The sequence below is a fragment of the Haliaeetus albicilla genome, chromosome 24 (genome assembly GCF_947461875.1).
Source record: "Haliaeetus albicilla chromosome 24, bHalAlb1.1, whole genome shotgun sequence".
Taxonomy (NCBI): Eukaryota; Metazoa; Chordata; class Aves; order Accipitriformes; family Accipitridae; genus Haliaeetus; species Haliaeetus albicilla.
Genome location: NC_091506.1, coordinates 20,341,548 through 20,360,658, shown reverse-complemented (window position 1 = coordinate 20,360,658; position 19,111 = coordinate 20,341,548). Strand labels below are relative to the sequence as shown.

Sequence of the window (19,111 nt, the reverse complement as noted above, 5' to 3'; positions counted from 1 at the left end):
GCCAATGATCTCTGGGGCTTGTTTTTCCTTTCTTGTGCATCAGAGACTCCTTCCTAGGCCTGGACCCCTCCTGTCCCAGGCTTGGTCCCATAGCGTTTGTTAGGACACAGCCCAGTCTGTTCTGAGCTGTGTGTGGTGCTGTAGGCTTTCCCTTGGGGCATCAGGCCTCTGCGCTGGCGACAGAGGGGTGCAGGTCAAAGGGAGGTTCAGTTCTCAGGGCACGTCTAGAGGATAGAGGCTACTGTGAACCATTTCCCTGGGCTGTGCATCACAGGGAGCTCTCGCTAGTGCTGCTCTTCCTGAAATCTGCAGGATCCAAGCCTAGGGGTTTTTGTTCAGATGTTCCCCCCTTCTTCACTTGGTTCCCACGTAGAGAGAGTGCATTCTGCATTTAGTAACGCAGTGACTGTTTGCACAGGTTGTCCCTTTTTCCCTGCATTCACCGTTTTCCAGGACAAAGTCTCTGGTCTGTTTTCTCACGAGCAGTTTTGCTGTGATGCTCCGCTTATCTCCTCTTCCTGTCTTCCCTTACACATTGCCTTGCCCTATCTCTGCTTGTAGCTTTTTTTGTGCTGGGGAAAAAGACACATTTCCCTGAACATGCAGTGACAGCAGGGTCTCTGCATGTGTCCCAGGATGTAAACAGGAAGGGGAAGAGTGGTAGTTCCTGTGAACATGTCTGGCAGAGCTGCAGTGGCTGATCCTCACTCATGAGCTCTTTGCTCGTCCCCTCCTTCACTCCCAGAGCAGGACTGCAAGGCATAGTCCTGCACTGCAGAAGCTCTCCAGCTGCTTTAGCATAGCCCGTGCTTGCCAGAAAATAAACCTTTCTTCCTGGACTGCTCTTGAAAGGCTGAGGGGCATTACCAGTGTGGCATTGCAGGTATTGCTGCGATGGCCCATGCAGAAACACTATTCGTGTCTCTAGATGATCTATTGTCATATTAAACGCAGGTGCCCGCCTTCCATCAGGAGTGCGGTGTCACCTTTCTGGATGAATCAGCAGCATCTGGGAATGAAGGTTACAGCCTTCCCTGCTTGTGCTCCTTCCTTGGTCTGTCTGGCCGGCAGGGAGAGCAGGTCACTAGCTGGCTTGGGCTGTGAAATGTGTCCCAGGAGCAGAGTGAGCTTGCTCTGGAGAGGAATGTGGCTGCACAGAGGAGCTTGTCCATACTGCCTGTACTTTCAGGGCTCCATCTCACAGCCGTCACAGATCCCTGCTGTTTCCCAGTGGAGACATCCACCCAGGGGACTCCTGCGTCCCTGGGACTTGTGTGCAATGGAGGGACACATCTGTATGAGTTGCAGGCACTGCTGATGCTGATGGAGAGAAAGAGACTGGCCCTGTCTAGAGGTGAAGTCCTGCTCTGTGCTGAGGTGTCAGAGCATGGGAGAGGCTGCTCCTTCCTCGGGGGAGTTAGTCACTAGTTTATTCTGAGCTGAGGGATCCAAGGTTAGACGAAAGGGAGTGCTACAGCTTAAAAACACCTTAGTTTTAAAGTAGATAATCCTGCATTCAAAACATCCCTGTGGGAACACCATTTCAGCTTATTTTATTACGATGCTGTGTTTATCCATCACACTGTGGGTAATCACATCTTTGTATCCTCTTGGTGTAGGCTTTCTTCTAGCTTGGCAATACCTGAAATGACGTTTTGGGGTTATCAAGTCTTAATAAAACCAATGCAGCTTTCTTTACCTTAAAGTTGTCTGCACAATTGCTTTTTATCCTGAAAGCAACAGCTGAGCTGAGATGTGTGTCGGTGTTGAGATAAAGATGTCTTTTAGTCAGTTTAGTTGATTTGCACTAGTTCAGTCTAATTCACAGGACAAACCCATGTGAATCTCCTAAAGATGGGAGCGACATACTTTAGAAAAGCCATAGGCAAATGAAATCACTTATCTGCACCTCTGACTTTAAATTTTTTTTTATTAGAAGTGTAACTCTCCTCCACTTATTTTTAAGCAAGTTGCTATTGCTTATGATATTTCTTGGTATTGCAGGATATGAAATAATATTTTCTCTTTTTATGGCTTTCTTGGTGCTGATTTTTATAGCTTAGTTATGTAGATGCCCTTAAATTTCCTGTTTTTAATTTAGGACCCCCTGAGTTTTGCTTAGAGAAGCAAGAGGCTGATGTTTCTCAGGACAGTAAATCTGGTTGAATGGCTGGCACAGAATCCGAAAGGCTGTGGCTGCCTATTGCAAAGATCTGAGCTGGTATCAGCTTTCAGCCTGTTCCCATTTAATCCCTAGAAAGGACCAGCTTTCTTTCCAGCAGATTTAGGCTGGGTTTGCTAGTGCCTGCTTTCCTTCAGCCAGTGTACTTGGAATAAAAACTAGCATGTTAGATTTTGTGATCAGGCCTATGTGGTCAGATATGCCCTACCAAGGAGTAGTTCTTGGAGGGTTTCAAGGCTCAGTGAGACAAAGCCACAGCTGATCTGATGTCGTGTTGGTGATGGTCATGTTCTGAGCTTGAGGGTGGTGTAGAGATCTCTGATTGTTTCTTCCACCTGACACTTCCGTGGCTCTGTGAAAAGACCGAATGGCACAGATCTCATTAATGAACTTAGAGCAGTGGTCTGAGGCACAACTCAGACATGGAGATGTTTCTGAGGTCTAAGACTGGTGCTGATTGTTGTGTTTCTCCAAAGAGAAGCTGGACAAAACTGAATGGGGATTGTTGTGTTCTCTCTGGCCAGGAGAAGATGCAGGATGTGTATTGGCTGTTGCGAGTGTGCATCCGCACCATCGAGCATGGCGACAGGACGGGCTCACTTTTCGCATTCATGCCAGAGTTCTACCTCAGCGTGGCTATGAACAGCTACAGCGCACTCAAGAACTACTTCAGCCCTGTAAACAGCATGGAGGAACTTCCAGGTAACAGGATGGGGATGCCTTGCTAATTCTGGCCTGATAAAGTCTAAAGCAAGCCACATCCTTATGGTGAAGTAGTGGTAGTTGGGCGTCATCCCTTCTGTGTCCTTTCCTGGTTGTGATGTGCTGCAGTATATTGTCTGTGTGCTGTGGGGCAGGCGCCAAGTGCTGTTCCTTGAGTAGGTACCCACTGGTGAGCCGTAGCCATTGCTGTGCTTGGGCAGGGAGCCCATACCTTGCCCGAAACTATCACAGTGTTGGCTGTAGTGAAAATCACTGGCAGCTATGGATTTTGTTTCCAAGGAGGTACCAGGAATGGGATGGGATGCTGGAAGATGTGATTGCCCCAGCAATGCGTGCCACTGCCTGCTGGTTTCTGGGTGGGAGGAGATGTGCCATGAGTGCAGGAATTGGGACTGCTTTCAAATCCCCCCTGGGATTTGGATACATTCCTATGGAGATGACCACCCACTTGATGCCAAGAGTCTGTGTTTAGGTGGATTCCCTCTGAGCATGTTCTGTGCTTTTCCTCGCTAAGTGATCCCACTGAGCTCTTAGCAAATAGCTCTGTGCTTTCCAGAGCCCGTGGAGGTAAGAAGAGCTTCTGTTCCCACCAACAAGACATAGCTAAAGTGTTCACATCCATTAAGTGGGGGCTGTGCCTGCTGTTCTGAGAGCAGCAGAATTGAGCGGTAGCAGATTTCTACAGGTCCTGCAGGCTGGACATGGCTTTTCTGCACAGATCTAGGGTGTTATTTGTGTTGCTCAGCCTCTTCTGCACTAGGCATCTCTCCCTTTCTGTCTGACTCAATTGCATGGTTTTATCTTTCTCTTGAGTAACTGTTTCAGACTCTGCAGGCTGAGGTGAGAGGTTCTGTTGGAGATGAGTGTGTTTTTCCAGCTGTCTGTTTTGACAACAAGACACAGAACAAAGCTGCAGTTAGCTGTAGCAGGAATGAATTCCATGGCCTGTGCTGTGTCCACAGGAATGCTGGGACCACAGGGCTGCCCATCAGGCCATTGGCATGACCCCTGCTCCCTCCTTCTCTTTGCAGGCTACGAAGAGACCCTGATGCGCCTCGCTGCCATCCTGGCCAAGCATTTTGCTGACTCAAGGATTGTGGGCACGGGTAAAGCTGCACTCCTCTCCTTTGGGGTGATAATGGTGCAGGTCTGGCTGGTCCCACTGCCAGTGGCTCACCAGACTTCTGTTGAGACCTATCTGCTGACTCTGTTGAGTGCTTTACGCCTCCACGTACAAAGAGAGGCTGGACACTGCCCTTGTCTGGTGTGTCCTGCTTATTCCAGGGTTAGATACATGACCTAGGATACACTTTTGAGAGCAGGACTCATGTCCCAGCTACTTGCATGTCCAGGCTGGGGTTACTCCTTAGCTGCCTGAGCATAAGCACGCTTTCCACATCAGCTGAGAGAGTGTGCCTCTCTAAGGGAGGGTCAGTCCCTCCAGCCTCTGCTGTTCAGGTGCTCCCTGGTATACTGCATGTCCTTGGGTGCCTGGCCTAGTCCCTTCTCATTCCTCCTCAGACATCCGTGACTCCCTGATGCAGGCGTTGGCCAGCTACGTCTGCTACCCCCACTCACTGCGTGCTGTAGAGAGGATCCCAGAAGACCAGTAAGTGCTGCCCTGCCTGTTCCCAGGGAGCTGGGGCAGGGCTGGGGTGGTGGCAAGGCTGGGTGGGGGAGCAGGTGGGCTGCCAAGCACTGCTGAGGGTCCAGAAGCTGCAGCAGGGTGCTGGAGTTGATTTGGGAGCTTTCTGTCACCCTTATACCAGTGGCTTTGCTCTGTCCCAGCTCCACTTGTCCTACTGTATGTCCTGTTTAATCCCCTGTCCCCAGATCCTTTGGGCTGACCTATGTCCTTGTCTGGCAGGCGGATCTCCATGATGAAAAACCTCCTGGCTCCCTATGAGCAGCGACCCTGGGCACAGACCAACTGGATCCTTGTCAGGCTGTGGCGGGTGAGCGTCCTGCGTCCCTGCCCCTGTCGACATCTGGGGCTGGTTGGACACTGAGCATTTCACTTTCCAGTAGCAGCAAACCCCAACTGTTTTCCAGCCTCTAAGATCTTTCCTTATCACTTTTACCAGGGCTGTGGCTTTGGGTACAGATACACACGGCTTCCACACCTGCTGAAAACCAAGCCTGAGGATGCCAGCCTCCCCAGCCTGCAGAGTGAGTGGGGCAGGGCATGGGCACTCGGGATTATGATGGGTGGTGAGGGAGGACCAGCCTCTTCCCTAGCAGCTGTCCTTACTTTGGGCCAGGCCAGCTGGTGAAATGGCTGCTGAAGTAGGGGGATCCTGGCCAAATATCCAGGCCTGATCTTTGCAGCCAGAATTTCCTTTCCTGGACATCTGCAGCCTCTCTGCACTGGCTGATGACTCTTTTGTGTGCTGGGTGGTGGGTTAGATCCATCACAAGGAGGGCTTCTGCCCTTCAAAGTAGAGCAGAGAGGCCCAGGGCTGCATCCTTACCAGAGCTTTACCCCAAAATATAAGCCTGGGAGAAGGCTCTCTGATGTCCGCAGCGAGCAGCTGCTGTGGGGAAGAGTTGGCGAGTGTGCCAAGCAGTAGGTACCTCGTGAGAGGGAGAGGGTGCCCAAAGAGCAGGGTACTGGACAAGTTTGCAAGCAGGGAGTGTTTTAACCAGGCATCTCTGTCAGACCCTGTCAGAGCGTGTCCTACCTTTGGCACTGCAGTTTGGTTCTCAGCACTGTCACCAAACTGAGGGGTTCCTCAGCTCTATTGTGGCTGAGAAAGACGTGGGGAGGAGAAGGTACCTTTCTTGAGCTGAAAAACACATCCCCAGCTTCACCCTTGAACAGTCTGGGCCTGTCCGGATACATTCCTGACCCCCCTCTTCTGTGGAAAGGCTTTGTGCCAGACCTTGCTTCTGGAGAGCTGCACGGGGATGGGGGACAGAAGGTGCTGCAGACTGACATGGCAGGCAGCATGTGGAGGTGTGCACTAAGCCCCATCCAGTGGGGAGAGCTGCCTGCCTCTGTCTTAACAGCACTCTTGTTCTCTTTCTCTCTCCTGCCTGTGGTGCCCAGGAGATCTCTCTGTTGCTAGTTTCCAGAGTAAGTTTGTTGTGTGACCTTCTCTTGTCTGGTGAAGTAGCTTTAGAAAGCTCCCTCCTTCCCCTTTTCTGTCTAAAGAGACCCTTCTTTGGGGGCAGAGGGCTTCACACAATGATAGTTTTTCCCAGTTCCATCCTTGGGAGATGCCAGGCAGGCTAGTGCCCATGGTAGTCTCTGAGGCTGCGTCATGGACCCACTCTTGCACCTGTTTTAGCAGGGTTACCTCTGGGGTCACAGCCCTGCTGCGGGCTGTGCCAGCCTTGGGTTCCTCTCATCCTTGGAGGATGATGGGGAAGCCCTGGTACACATGCAGGAGGGACCTCATGACTGTCCCCTCACCCTCCTACTGCACAAGCCCCCGAGTGGCTGCCACCAGTCCCATGGGGTGGTGACCGAGCTCCCCCCATCCTGGGGAGCTCTGAGGCAGGAGCAGAGTTCCTCAGCTTTCGAGGCCTCTCTCCATCCATATCCAGTGGCTCCACACAGTCTGAGCCTGGAGTGGGCTGGGCTGGCTACTGGGGACTTGCTCCTGGGATTGCTATTTTAGGGTGGAACCAAATCAATAATGAATGCTGATTTAATTGAAGAGGGACAGGGGACTCAGAGGTGTCCTTGAGATGCTGCCCAGGGAAGGAGGAGGAGATGACCCCCCCATCCATCCCACCCATCAGTCTTCACCTTGTTGCAATTTGAGCACTGGCAGGGACAATGGGACAAACTGCTGAGCTGAAGGAAATCCCTGTTTGTCTGGATCTGCTTCTGCAGGCCAGTCTGAAGGGAGCTTGGGCAAATGCCTTTTCTCTGGTGCTCTAGCCTTGTCCTGCTTTGGGGATGCTTCCTTGGAGGACTCTGCACAGGTGGGGAAGGCGTGCTGGCACTGCCTCTCAATATCCATGAAACACAGAGAGCACAGACCGCCTGGTCTCCTATGCTGCCTTTTGCCTGTGCTCACCGATGGTGAGCAATGAGATGGCTGCCTGGGTTAGCCCAGGGAGGGGAAGAGGCTCAGAAAGGCCGCGTGTGTTCTTGCCTGCTCCCCGAGTTGTTCCTTAGCCCCACTGGCACCAAACAGCTCTCGTGCAGGCAGGGCTCTGCCTCCAGTTTGGCTCCTGAGAGCAGGCGGGGGCTCTGTTCAGAGCTGGGGGCAGTTCTGGTTGATGGCTGCTGTAGGAACTTGTTTTGCTTTCGTCGTAGCTTGCAGGCAAGGCCGGGTGCTGTTACGGCACGCACACGGTGAGCAGAAGCGGTGGCCCTGTGCCAGGCCCAGCCTGTCTTGCTTTTACCAAGCTGCAGGGTGGCTTCAGGTTGCAGCACAGGGCTCCTCTGCTCCAGGCCTTCTGCCCACGCATCCATCAAGTGGTGGAGGGTAGGTGGATGGGACCATGAGATCATCTAGCTGAGCTGTTGTGCAATGTGAGCCAGAGAATTCACCCACGTCCCCTTCCTGAGTCCAGCAAATTGCCTAAGCTAAAGATGTCTTTCAGGAAGAAACCCTGTCTTCATCTGACAACACTGAAAGCATCAGCTGGTGGCAGTTGAACTGTCCAAGCCCTTCTGATGGTGCTTCCTCACCCTCAGAAATAAATCCATTGCTCTTTCCTGATGGGAATGTACCTAACCTCATCTTCTGTCTTCCACTGCTGCTGCTCTGCCTTTCTCTGCTGGGTTAAACTCTGTGCATTAAAACATTTTATTCTTCAAAAGTGCTTGTGTACCAGGGTAAACTCACTTCTTGGTCCTTTTTAATGGTGAAAAGAAACTGCAGCCTCTGTCTCTTATTCAGGAAGGGGTTTTGTTTTTCCGTGAGCCCCGGTGTTCACCCTTGCCATGTTTTTAGCAGCCCCAGAGGTGCCAGTGTCATGCTGCCTGGAACACCTCCCTGATCTGCCAGTCACGGAGCCAAAACTTGCATTAGCCTGTTTGCCAGCACTTTGCTTTGGAGGCATGCACGAGTCCCAAGTGCGCACTGGGGCATCCTGATGCCTTGCACTCAGCCTTACTGATATCTCATCCCCTGAATGCTGCTTGCTTTCCTTCTGCCTCACCCTGCAGCATTCTTTTTAGTCCTCTAAATACATCTTTGAACAAGTGCAGTTTACCAGTGATGTGGATTGCTGCATCCCCAGCTTGCCTCTTTCACTGCTGCTTCATCAGTCCAACAGCCACAGCTACTGAGCAGCAGCTGTTTCACATCTACATCCGGATCCTTTCAAAAAGTTCAAATTAGTGTTTGGTGGAACTGCTTTACTTCTGAATCTGGTCCATTTAGGGCTTTCTTCCTCTGCGCTCCCAACTCTACTGTAAATGCTGCACCATTCAGAGCCCCCCTTGGGCTGCTGACCAAGAATTCTCACAAATAGCCCTGTTATAAATCTTCCTGGGTCATTAGCGAACTATAAAGTACATAATTATCTTCCTGTGATGAAAGTACATGACCCTGCTTCTTTACAATTATCTAGTAGGAGCACTTATTGAAGGCTTCCACTTTGTCTGCTTTATTAATTTTTAACTCTGTCTATTAATGGGCCTCTGCTACTGTTGGACTTTCTCCCATTACTACTTTTTTTAATTTGCTAGAATTTTTTCCTATAGCTGAAGAAACTTTGCATGTAGCATGCTTACTCTTGGATGTTTCTTTTATGTCTTCTCCTTCTATTACCCCTTTTCTCCTTGTCTTCATCAACCACTGGCTATGTTTGATGATGTTCACTTTACCTTTTACATTTTAACTTATGTCTTTGCTTCATTCTGGTGTCAGTGAACCACCCAAGTGCTTGCTGTAGCACTGGGGCTTTCTGGCTCCCTAATAATATTCTTAGAGAACTCTGTGCTTTTATTCACTATTAGTTCCCCCCCACCTAGATTTTTTTTTTTTTCCTCTGGCTGTTTTGCTTATATTTTTGTGGGGAAGTTTCTGTTGTGGAAACATCGGATATATCTATAACCGCTTGGGGCCATGCTCTGTTGCCCACATTAAATGTATTGAGGTCATAATTTCTGGCCTTGGAAAACCACCAATTTCTGTTCCAGTGACTGATCTTTATCTGTCATAATGAAGGCTAAGCCAAGACTGAGTGGCTTTTGTATTAGGGAGTTACAAGTTTTAGAAACACTAATGACACGCTATTGCCAGGGTCAAGAAAGTAACCACATCAGTGAGTATCCAGAGACTCCCTATGAAATGACGTCCCTGTCTGAAATGGCACACGTAAGGGCTGTGTCATTACCCAGGAGGGCAGTGGTAACTGGGATGTAAAGGAGGTGGGTGGAAATGCCTCAGCAAAGGTGAACATCTTGCAAATGAAGATGAACACAGCACCAGGGCTAGGTTTCTGGATACCACTAATGATTGCCCCATGGAGAACCTCATCTGGGAACTCATGCAAGGGACAAAGCTGCTCTTGCTGTATTCCAGGACTGGTTCCTTATGTTGCTTTCAAAGAAAGAGTAGCAGTGATCTTTAGATTCAGAATCCTCTTGGGAGCAACAAAATCCAAGGAAGACTACTGTTTCCTGGTATTAGCTTAAAACCTTAAAAAAACCCTACATAACTGTGGAGAAGTTTGACAAGAGGCACCACTTTTTAATGCTTTTATAGACTGGCACAGTCTTTGCCAGTAGCAGGGAAGGCATTTAAGAACCTAGAATTGGAGGTTTGGAGCAAATTCACACCACTTATTGGAAAAAGACCATGAGGAAATAGTCGTTGGCTAAAAATCGGGATAAAGCAAGTTATTACAAGCATAAGAGCATCCTTCAGAAAGCCAAAGCTGCCTTCAAATGAGGTGGACTTTGGCTGGGCGATTCATTTTGAGATCTGTCTTGACTTGAAACGTTGGTAAAAGAGGCTTTGGCAACAGACCAAGAGGGCAACCTGCAGAGCTCATCCGTGAGGAGTGGTGATTCTTGCTTAGAGCTGCTTTGGTACTTGAAAGCTGGAAGGAGACTAATATGTCAGCAATTTTAATAGTAAGCACTTTTTACACATTGAGGAGAGGCTGGGGAAAAGAAGACACAAAAAAATTAACCCTACAAAAGGACCTTTCAGTTCTGAATGACTGGAAGAGAAAACGTAGATGGAATTCAGCATTGCCATGTGTAGAGTGGTGAATGTGAAGTGAAAATGTGATTAAAAATCAGTGGGCTGCAAGCTGAGCATAACCCTTAGAGACAAGATTGCAAGGGTGGGGTCGCTGGGACCTGTCTATGCACCCTTCTGAGAAAAGAGCCACAGTATTTCAGGTGTGACCTCCCCAGGGCCAAGTAGAGGTGTAACACCTCCCCTTGATCTGCTGAGCACATCCTCCTGCCATCACCCACCTCGTAGTTGTAGTGAGAGCCCTCACTTGTCCCCTGTTCAAGCTGGTATCCTCCATAACCCCTTTAATGGTGCCCAGACCATTGTTTCCCAGCCAGGACTGATATTTGGAGTCATTCTACCCCAGACGCAGAATTTTCTCCTTGTTGAATATGATCAGGTTTTTTGTCCCAGTCCTCAAGTTTTTCAGGGTGCCTCTAGCACATCAGACAAAGGCCCTCGTTTAGTGTCATCTTCAGATTTGGTAAGGGTATGCTGTGCCCCATCATCCCTCACTGACGGAGAAGACAGCAAGGTGGGCTCCAATGTTTTCTCCTGGGCTTCTCCACTTGCGCCTTGCGACCAGCAAGTTCCTGAGGATCTTCAACTGTAATTCTTAGAAAAGGGTTATCCTTGAACTGTCATCCTATTGTATTCTTTTGGAAAATACCAGCTTGATGCCTAGTCAAAGGAACAAATTACACAACAGCAATTATGAGGAAAGGAAAACAGAACAAAACCAAAACCACGTTATGCCTTTGTGCAAATCTGCCACGCGCTTGTGGTTTGGATGCTGCGTACGCTTCTGATTCCACCTCCAAAGAAAATCTGGGAGAACCGGCAAGGCTCAGGGAGGGATGGCAAAGGGGACAAAGATGTGACAGTTCCTGTATGAGAAACTGCACAGGCTGGGGCCGTTCCCATTTGAAAGACTATCATAAAGGTCTCAAATCATGGCTAGCTGGAAGAAGTGACTGGAGAGCAGCATCTTGCTGTGTCACCCAGCAGAAAGAGGGGGTTGTAGAGAATAAATATCAAATAAAGCGAGTAGGATCCAAGCTCAAATCCGAATTCCTCCCGCCGCACACAACTGAGCTGTGAAATGTTGCTCCAGGACATGTTCAATGCTAAAGGCTTACACAGTTTCAGGGGACACTGAGCAAGAAACCCACTGAGGACCACTAAATACATAAAAAGGACATCTGGCTTGTGCAGTCCCTGAGCCACGTGTAGCCAAGGGCTGGGAAAGTACTTGCGGGTGGGAGTAGGACATCAAAGACATTTGTTGTGATGAAATCCCTCCCAAAGATGTGCTTTTAGGCAGGATCAAAGCCAGGGCACTGGCCTGCCCAGAGGGATTATGCACTGAGACATCAGCATGTGTCCTCCATAACAACAGAAGCTGATTGCACTTGCTAGTGGGTATTTACAGAATAATTTATCCTGTTGCCGTTTGAGCTGATGGTCTCCTGCCATCCCTCTCTGGCTTTGCTAATCCCAGCTAGCAATCTGCTTGTAGTTGTGCCTTACTTCTCCATCTCTAGGGATGTGATGGAGGTCACCCTGTGTTTCCTTTGCCCATGGTGGCCTTTTGAGCAGGCTGCCACCCCAAAGACCTGCAGTCACAGCACAGCTTGTTCCTCTGGGCACCGCAGTGCTGGTGCTGCCAGAGTTTGCATCTGCTTTTACTTACTAATAGCTTCTAGTAAAGAGAAAAGTAGGTAGATTGGGGGTTTTCCCTATATTTGGTAAATCTGCTCAAGTTTCTTTCTCCAAGCACTGAATTTTAGCCTGTGGTTTGAACTCTGGTACCCTTCCCTCATAGTGTTGAATGCTTTTGTGAGCCTCTCACTGACAGTGGGTCCTTCTGCTAGTGAGAACCATCCACCCCATTTGTGCCCCCTTGCTTTCCCTGCCTGTCCGTGGGGACCAGTGCCCCACACAGCCCTGACTGTGTTTCCTGGCTGCTGCTGGGTTTGCTCCCACCTGGGCTCTTGATAGTGAAAAAGCCCAGAGGCAAGATGGCACGTACAGCAAGGACGTGTGTGTGCTTGGGCTGAACCTGGCTGGGGAACACGGGCGGCTCTGCCTGAGCCTTCCAAGGGCAGAGCCAGCCCCAGCTCCATGCAGAAGCCTCTCAGGAGTGGGATTTACTAGGTACCTTGTTCCTCAGATGCAGGCAGACAGGCACGGCCACGTGAGGCTGGGGATGACCATGCTGGCTCCGGGCAGCTGCTGCCACAGTGGTATCAGGAGCAATTAGCGCTGAGCTGACTGTGGGCCTCTGCAGATCTGAGCGGGAGGGATGCCAAGCTGCAGGGCAGCACTCCTGTGCACATGGACAGCAGCGAGCACGCAGGGCTCTTCCCTGGTTAATTCAGGCTGGCATTGCAAAAAAGTGCTTGGAGGCCCGACAGGCGAGATCGCTGCTCAGAATAGTCCTTGCACCCTGGCTCCCAGTGCCCTGCCATCTCTGCTTACTGTAAGACTCAAGCCAACACTTACCAAGCCCAGGACCTGTCTCCCAGCCTGCCCTCGCCCCGCACCCACGGCCGCTCCAGGACCAGGCCAGTGACGCTGTTGCTGTCTGGTTTCAGAGCCATGTCCCTCCACCTTGCTGCAGCGGCACATGGCAGACCTGCTCCGCAGCGACCGCGACCTGGCCCCCAGCTTCCTCAATAGCGTCCTTAACCAGCTGAACTGGGCTTTCTCCGAGTTCATTGGCATGATTCAGGAGGTGAGTGTGCCACCCGGGACTGCCGCGTCTGGCACTTGATGAGTGCCCATGTCCTACATGCAGCGAGGTTCAAGACACAACTCTCGGGGCTGGGCGTGTAGTGATTCCCTGGCATGCATGGGAGCTGAGCTGGGCTGGGGGTCACAGCCCTCCTTTTGGGAAGGGGCACCTTGTTAAGCTGTCTCCATTGCTTGGCAGATCCAACAGGCAGCAGAGCGCTTGGAGAGGAACTTCGTGGACAGCCGCCAGCTGAAAGTGTGCGCGACCTGCTTTGACCTCTCAGTAAGCTTGCTCAGGGTGCTGGAAATGACTGTTACGCTGGCACCAGAGATCTTTCTCGACTGGAATCGCCCGTCATCAGAGCTGCTCCTTCGGAGGCTTGCCCAGGTATTGTCCTTTAGTGGGGTGTGAAGAAGCATCCTCTGAAGGGGCGTGGGGGCCCCTCTGCCCTCTCTCCAGATGTGCTGTGAAGTGGGGGCTCCTGCTGCAAATGCTGTAGTACTTAAAGCTTCTACAGCAAACCCAGCTGCTGCAGAACAAGTGGTGCTCCCTAAAATCTCCACCTGTCAGCTGCTCCCCTCCTTTGCAACTAGTCTGGCCACAGCTGCTTTCTACCTCTACTGGGAGGGAGGACGATGGCTACTTAAATCTTCCTTCAGAGGGACTATAGCCAGTTTCTTCCAGTCAGTAAATGCTGAATTCTCCTGTGACAAGGAGTGCCATGAAATCTGGAGAGGAGGTGTAGTACACCTGAGCAAAGAGCTGTGGAGAGTATAACTGGCTTCACAGGGAACATGCCCCAATGTTTGGGCAGGTGTCTTGGTCCTTTATCCCTCAGTCCTAGAATATGGTACCAAATGTCTCCACTTCCTTGATGAGGTGACTGGAACAGCCCTGTTCCAACCCACAACACCCCTTAGGCTCCAGTAAATTAGTTGCTGTTCTAAAGCATGAGCAACTCTGGAAAGCCCTGAGGACAGGCTGCTCTTGTATGAGCCAGCCTGGTGGGGAGCAGTCATATATACCTTACCTATACCACAAGGGTTGGGTTGATCTAAGGGTTGAGGCTTGGGGCTATGAGCAGATGAGTCAAAGCAAGACTAGTAGTGGGGTCTAGTACAGCAATCGTGAGGGAAGTTCTCAGCCTGGGATCCTGGCATTTCTGTAGGGATCACTGTGCGAGGAGGAAAGTGAGGGACCCTTAGCAGGTGCTTTAGGCAAGCTGGGAAACAGGCGGCAGAGAGCAGGGTGCTACAGCAATCCCCTCGCATCCTGGTGCTGCTATGAAGCCGTGCCCCACTGCTGAACGTGCCCACAGAGGGGTGCAGTGTTCTGCTCTTCACGCATGAGGGTGACGGGAAGAGGAATGCTACATCTGAGAGACAGTGCTCAGCTTGCAGTGGTTGTGTCAAACCTGCTCATCCCGCTGGGAGTTTGGGTGAGAGCTAAATGCGGCTAATTAAGTGTCTTTACAGTTGATTCCTTTTGTGCTGGTCATAGGCAGAAATCCTTGCCTGTGGTGATGCTCTGTCAAGCAGAGAAGCAGACTGTTTTCTGTGCTCATCCCGTGCTTCAGGGCTGGTAGGTCTGTCCTGCTGCCAGCTCCAGGCAGGGCAGGACCTGGACTGTGCTTCACCCCACTGACACTGCTGTTGCCCACAGCTGCCAGCCTGCTCTTCCTAGGCTGTGGCTGTCCGAGGGATGGTAGCTGCTGCTTGCCAAGAGCTTTTATCCACAGAAGTAGCTTGGCTTCTGTAGGTGGGATTCAGATTTAGGTGGAAGATGCTGAGATTCAGGTGTCTTGGCCTCAGACTGACTCTTCCCTGGGAGGTTTGGGTCTGGTACAACCACTGTGGTGTGGTGCCACCTCCTTCTGTGCCACGGCCAAGCTAGGTCTGTGCTGTGAGCCTCCCTCTGTGCATCCACCAGCTCCCAGGGACCGAGCCCAAACTATAAGGACATGCTGCCCCAAAGTATGCTCTTCGGATGCTGCTCACAGGAAGGCCCATCCAGAAAATACAAACCCACTCTGCTTTTCCCTACACAGCTCTTGAACCAGGTGCTGAACCGTGTGACAGCTGAAAGGAACTTGTTTGACAGAGTGGTCAACCTCCGTCTGCCAGGTGAGTCCATGTATTAATTCTTTGTCCCTCTCTGTTGAAAACATGCTGGAGGCATGCCCTTGGGAAGCGATGGATGGCTTGTACTGAAGGTTGATGCAGGGGCATATGGGATCAGACTTCTAGCCTGCCACATCCCTGGCTGCGAAGCCAGTCTGGTCTTGTCGACTGGCGCAGAAATGCTGTCTTCAGAAGACATGTAAATCCTCCAGGTGGATTTGAGCGTTGGTGCTCTTCCTAGGCAGGCCCTTAGCCTCTGTCTGCCCAACAGCTCTGGTTCCCTCCAGGATCCCTGTCTTCACGAGGCAGCTGATGCATAAGGTCTGGCTGTCTGCCGTGGAAGTGGCAGCCGTGTTGTGCTTGGGTGGGGAGGTGTTTTGCTAGACACTGAGCTGACACAGGTTAGGTGGGAGGTGTTTGAAAGGCTCAAAGCCCTAGACAGATTGCAGTTTAGGTAGCAGGCTTGTTTGCTGTGCTCTGCATCAAGTAAAGTGTGCACTGAATTGCTGGGGGAAGCCGTTCTCAGCAACATCAGCTGTCTTCCTTGTGGAGGTGACCGTGGGCAGCTGAGTTGGGCCTGTTAGCAGAGACTAGCTCCAGGTGCTGTGTTATGGACATCCTATATTTCCTGTACAGCAGCTGGATTTTCATGCCTGCTTAGGAGGGGACAGACCACCTTCTCCTCTTGAGGTTTGGAAGAGGCAGGGGAGCTCCATCATGAGAGCAGTGCCTGAGTCTGGGGTTTGCATTAGTGGGGAAGACTCCTCTGTCCTTCCTGAAACCCATGGCCCCACCAGAGAACCCAAGTCATTGTGCCTACCTTCTGGACTGCTCTGCCACCAAGTCTGGAAATAGCAGTGCAGCCCTGCTCTGCCTGTCATGAGGTGGCAGTGGCTCTATCTTTCTCTTTTGCTTCCATAGGGCTGGAGAGTGTGGACCATTACCCAATCCTTGTGGCTGTGACAGGGATACTGGTCCGGCTGCTTGTGGACACTGATGTTCAGGGGTGAGTGGCTTTTGACTTCCAAAGCATGGAGTCACCGCATGTGACATTGCTTTGGGCGCTGCAGTAGTCAGTGCCATGGGTGGTGTTGCAGGAGTGATGCGGGTGCGTGGGGACCAAAGCGAAGTGAGGTAGATGCGCATGGAGCAGGCAGAAGCCGAAGAGCCACATGTCCCTGCAGCAGCTGCATCCCAGTGCTACTGCTGGGTGCAAAACTCCTTCCTGTGGTGCAGGAAAGCCCTCGTGAGAGGTGGCTATGAGGTGCTGTACCGACAGCATATGTGCACCTTCCTCCTTGGAATGGGGTCTGGCATTCCAGGACAGCTGCTGTCAGAGGTTGTGAGTGCCACATATAAAAGAGCTGTGCTGATGTGGTGATGCAGGCGAAGTGCTGCAGCACACAGCGATGGGTGGAAGGGAGTTCATTAAAGCTCCTTCACTCTGAACCCATCTCAGGAAGGCATCAAAATGTGTGCAGAGCTCTCTGGCTTCCCAGACATGTGTCACAAGGGTGAGACAAATCCTGTCCAGGCACTTAGGTGATGCTGATTTTCAGATGAAGCAAATCTTGTCTTTATGGTAACCAGAGAGACAGCACTGGTGGTGGCTGAGCAAAGCCACAGCTGACCTGGTCATTTATGTGTGTCTGTGCCTGCTTGTACTGAGTCCTGCAAATAGGCTTATTCTGATAAACGCTGCAGCCCTGCCTTTGCTCTCTCTCAGTGTCATTCATGGGTCTCTTGCCCGGCCACTGTACCCTGTAGGGTGCTGTAGGAGATGGGGCTCTTCTGTCTGCACTGCACATCCTGCTTGTTTTCACGTTTGGAGAACATGATAGTCTCTGGCTTTGCAGAGAGCAGAGCCCCATCTGGCCAAGCGGCTCAGCCCTGCAGCCAGTCTTTCAGCTTCTTTTCTCAAGGACTCAAAGATGTACACAAATATATCTAATTATATCCTGCCTCCCATGGCTGTTGCACCAGTCGCACAGCCCCGAGTGTGACAGTGCCAAGAGCTTAGCACAAGGTCATTGATCAGTGGCCTTTTGGGACTGTGAACAGGGGTGGATTTTGCTCACGCCCAGAATCCTGCTCTGTGGAAAGGGCAAACATCATGAATTTGATGCCACAACTAGACATTTCTTCCTGGAGGGAAGCAGGGAGGTGATAAAGCAGTTCCCTGCATGCCAGGCAGGCTGAGAAGTTCTTCCCTGGCTCCCTGTCCCTTGAACATCTGTCTCGGGCCAAGTCACTTGTAGACTCAAAGAGGGGAAGGGATAAAGCTCTTTCTCTGGCCCTCAGTTTAGCAAATGCCAAAGAGCACTGGCAAGATGGTAGTGTGATGACAATCACATCCTTCCTAGCCTGCAGGGAGTCCTGGGGAGTAAAAAAGCTTGCAAACTGTGTCTCCTTTACCTGAAAAGCCAGCTGTGCTTGGGGTTAGTGAAACCTGGGCAGCCAGTGTCAAAGGGGCTGTACTAACCAAGCGGCACTGTCCCCTGATGCCAACAGCATCCTCCATGCCTTGGCCAGCAGCAGGCTGCGCAGTCACCAACCAGAGGTGCCGTACCCTGTGGTGTGTGGTGGGGAAGCTGCCAGTCTCTGACTGATCTTCAGGGGCTTTGTAGTCGCGTTCTTGGGCACTGGAAAGCAGAAATAAATACAAAACGGGGAAATGATGCGAGAAAAGCATCATGTCCTTATGGGGGACCTAGCTGAGCAGGAAAAGCGCAAGGTGGTAACAGGAGGAAGCCCAGGGAAAAATGTCTATAAAACAGAATGCTTCTATGTGACTTTGCAAAGCCCTGCACTAAATCTGAGATTTGATACGTCACTGATTTATAAAAGGCAAGCAAACGTTTCAGGGGGGACATTGAGGTCAATCAAGACAAAAGAATCGAGGCTGGTGGCTTGGAGACCTTCTACCACTACCCAAGCAGAGGGGATGGGCAGCCTGATGGTAGAGATCAGCATGGCCGCAGGCAGAGTACCTCACATGGAAGGGAAAACCGAGCCACCCACTCTCTTTGCAGCACTGTGAATTGAGGACAGGGGTGGGAGTGTTGTACCCCACTTACAGAGTGGTTCTGTTCCATGCAAGCACATTGAAAAACAGCAAACAGGGATGGGATGGAGAAAAACAGCAGGTATGAGAGGAAATGCAGAGGCTTTTCTTCTGCCTTTGCGTTCCTCGAGGGTTCAGTCCTGGTTTGATCCTGTGTGCAAGTCTCTTGGCACCATCGCTACACGGTGCTGAAGACTGGGAGGTGCAGCTGGGGTGAGCAGAGCCCCATGAGGATCTCCTCCCACAGTCACTCAAAAACCAGGGAGGTGGTGCAGGTCAACAACAGCTGGCCTGGAGCAGGGTGATGAGAAGCATCTGTCTCCAGGCACATGAGTAAGAGGATGGTCCGTGGAATGGAAAAGGAGAATTTAAACCTTCTTTGGGTCTGTACACTCCCATGGGAGATGATTGCCATGGGTTGTGTTACTGCAAGGAGTAACTGAAGAAATTTAAAGGATCCCATATGTAACCAGGCTTTCCAGAGCAGACCCGTTTATATGAACTCAAGAGGTGACAGCTTTCCTTTTTCCTTTTTCCCTTCCTCTCAGTGCAGTGAGCAGGATAACAGGACAGCTTTTTTCCTTCCTCAGAAGCACTCTGCTGGAAGCAGGTAGAAATCTCTTCTAGGTGCCATCTGGTAACTCCCAGACTGCCAGAAACCATTAACAGAGAGAGATTATCCAACCCACATTTGCACGTAGGAAGTTCTCTGTGGGAATTACCTGGGACACTAGCTGTTACCCTGACTGGTTCCCTGCAAGGAGGCTCTGTCCCAGAGGATGAGGACAGGGGATAGGACCTCAGGTGACTTCCTTGGCTTGGCTGTGTTTTTCCTGGTTGCCTCTAACCCAGCGAGCCAACGCTGTGCTAGGCACTTGGTTGGAAGGTACTGCAAGCTTTGCCCTGGGACAGAGAGGACAGGTTCATCCGGGAGTGGAGGAGTGAAGTCCCGTTTATGGGGCCAAAACATTCCAGTGGGGAAGGGTGGGAGTAAGGAAGGCCAGGGCCCTGCCGACTCATCCAGCCACGTTATCAGGATGCAGTCGGATGCCTCAGCTGCTCCTCACCCAGCACAGGACACTCAGCCAGGCATCAAGTCCTCTTGCTACGGACTCCTGGCATCAAACAGAG

The 19,111-nt window shown here is 51.1% G+C and overlaps 1 protein-coding gene across 3 annotated transcripts in view; it reads left to right on the top strand.

The window, feature by feature from the left end:
- RNF123 (ring finger protein 123) overlaps positions 1–19,111 on the top strand; it is a 52,503-nt gene that overhangs the window by 22,871 nt on the left and 10,521 nt on the right. For 2 of the 3 annotated variants that reach the window (XM_069769664.1, XM_069769665.1), the window contains exons 27-36: positions 2,707–2,884; positions 3,937–4,011; positions 4,427–4,514; positions 4,773–4,860; positions 4,990–5,074; positions 5,955–5,981; positions 12,657–12,796; positions 12,995–13,183; positions 14,844–14,919; positions 15,838–15,922. In XM_069769664.1, the coding sequence (XP_069625765.1) occupies positions 2,707–2,884; positions 3,937–4,011; positions 4,427–4,514; positions 4,773–4,860; positions 4,990–5,074; positions 5,955–5,981; positions 12,657–12,796; positions 12,995–13,183; positions 14,844–14,919; positions 15,838–15,922 (1,031 nt within the window). The remainder of the gene's footprint in view (positions 1–2,706; positions 2,885–3,936; positions 4,012–4,426; positions 4,515–4,772; positions 4,861–4,989; positions 5,075–5,954; positions 5,982–12,656; positions 12,797–12,994; positions 13,184–14,843; positions 14,920–15,837; positions 15,923–19,111) is intronic. The other variant, XM_069769666.1, reaches the window with a different exon arrangement.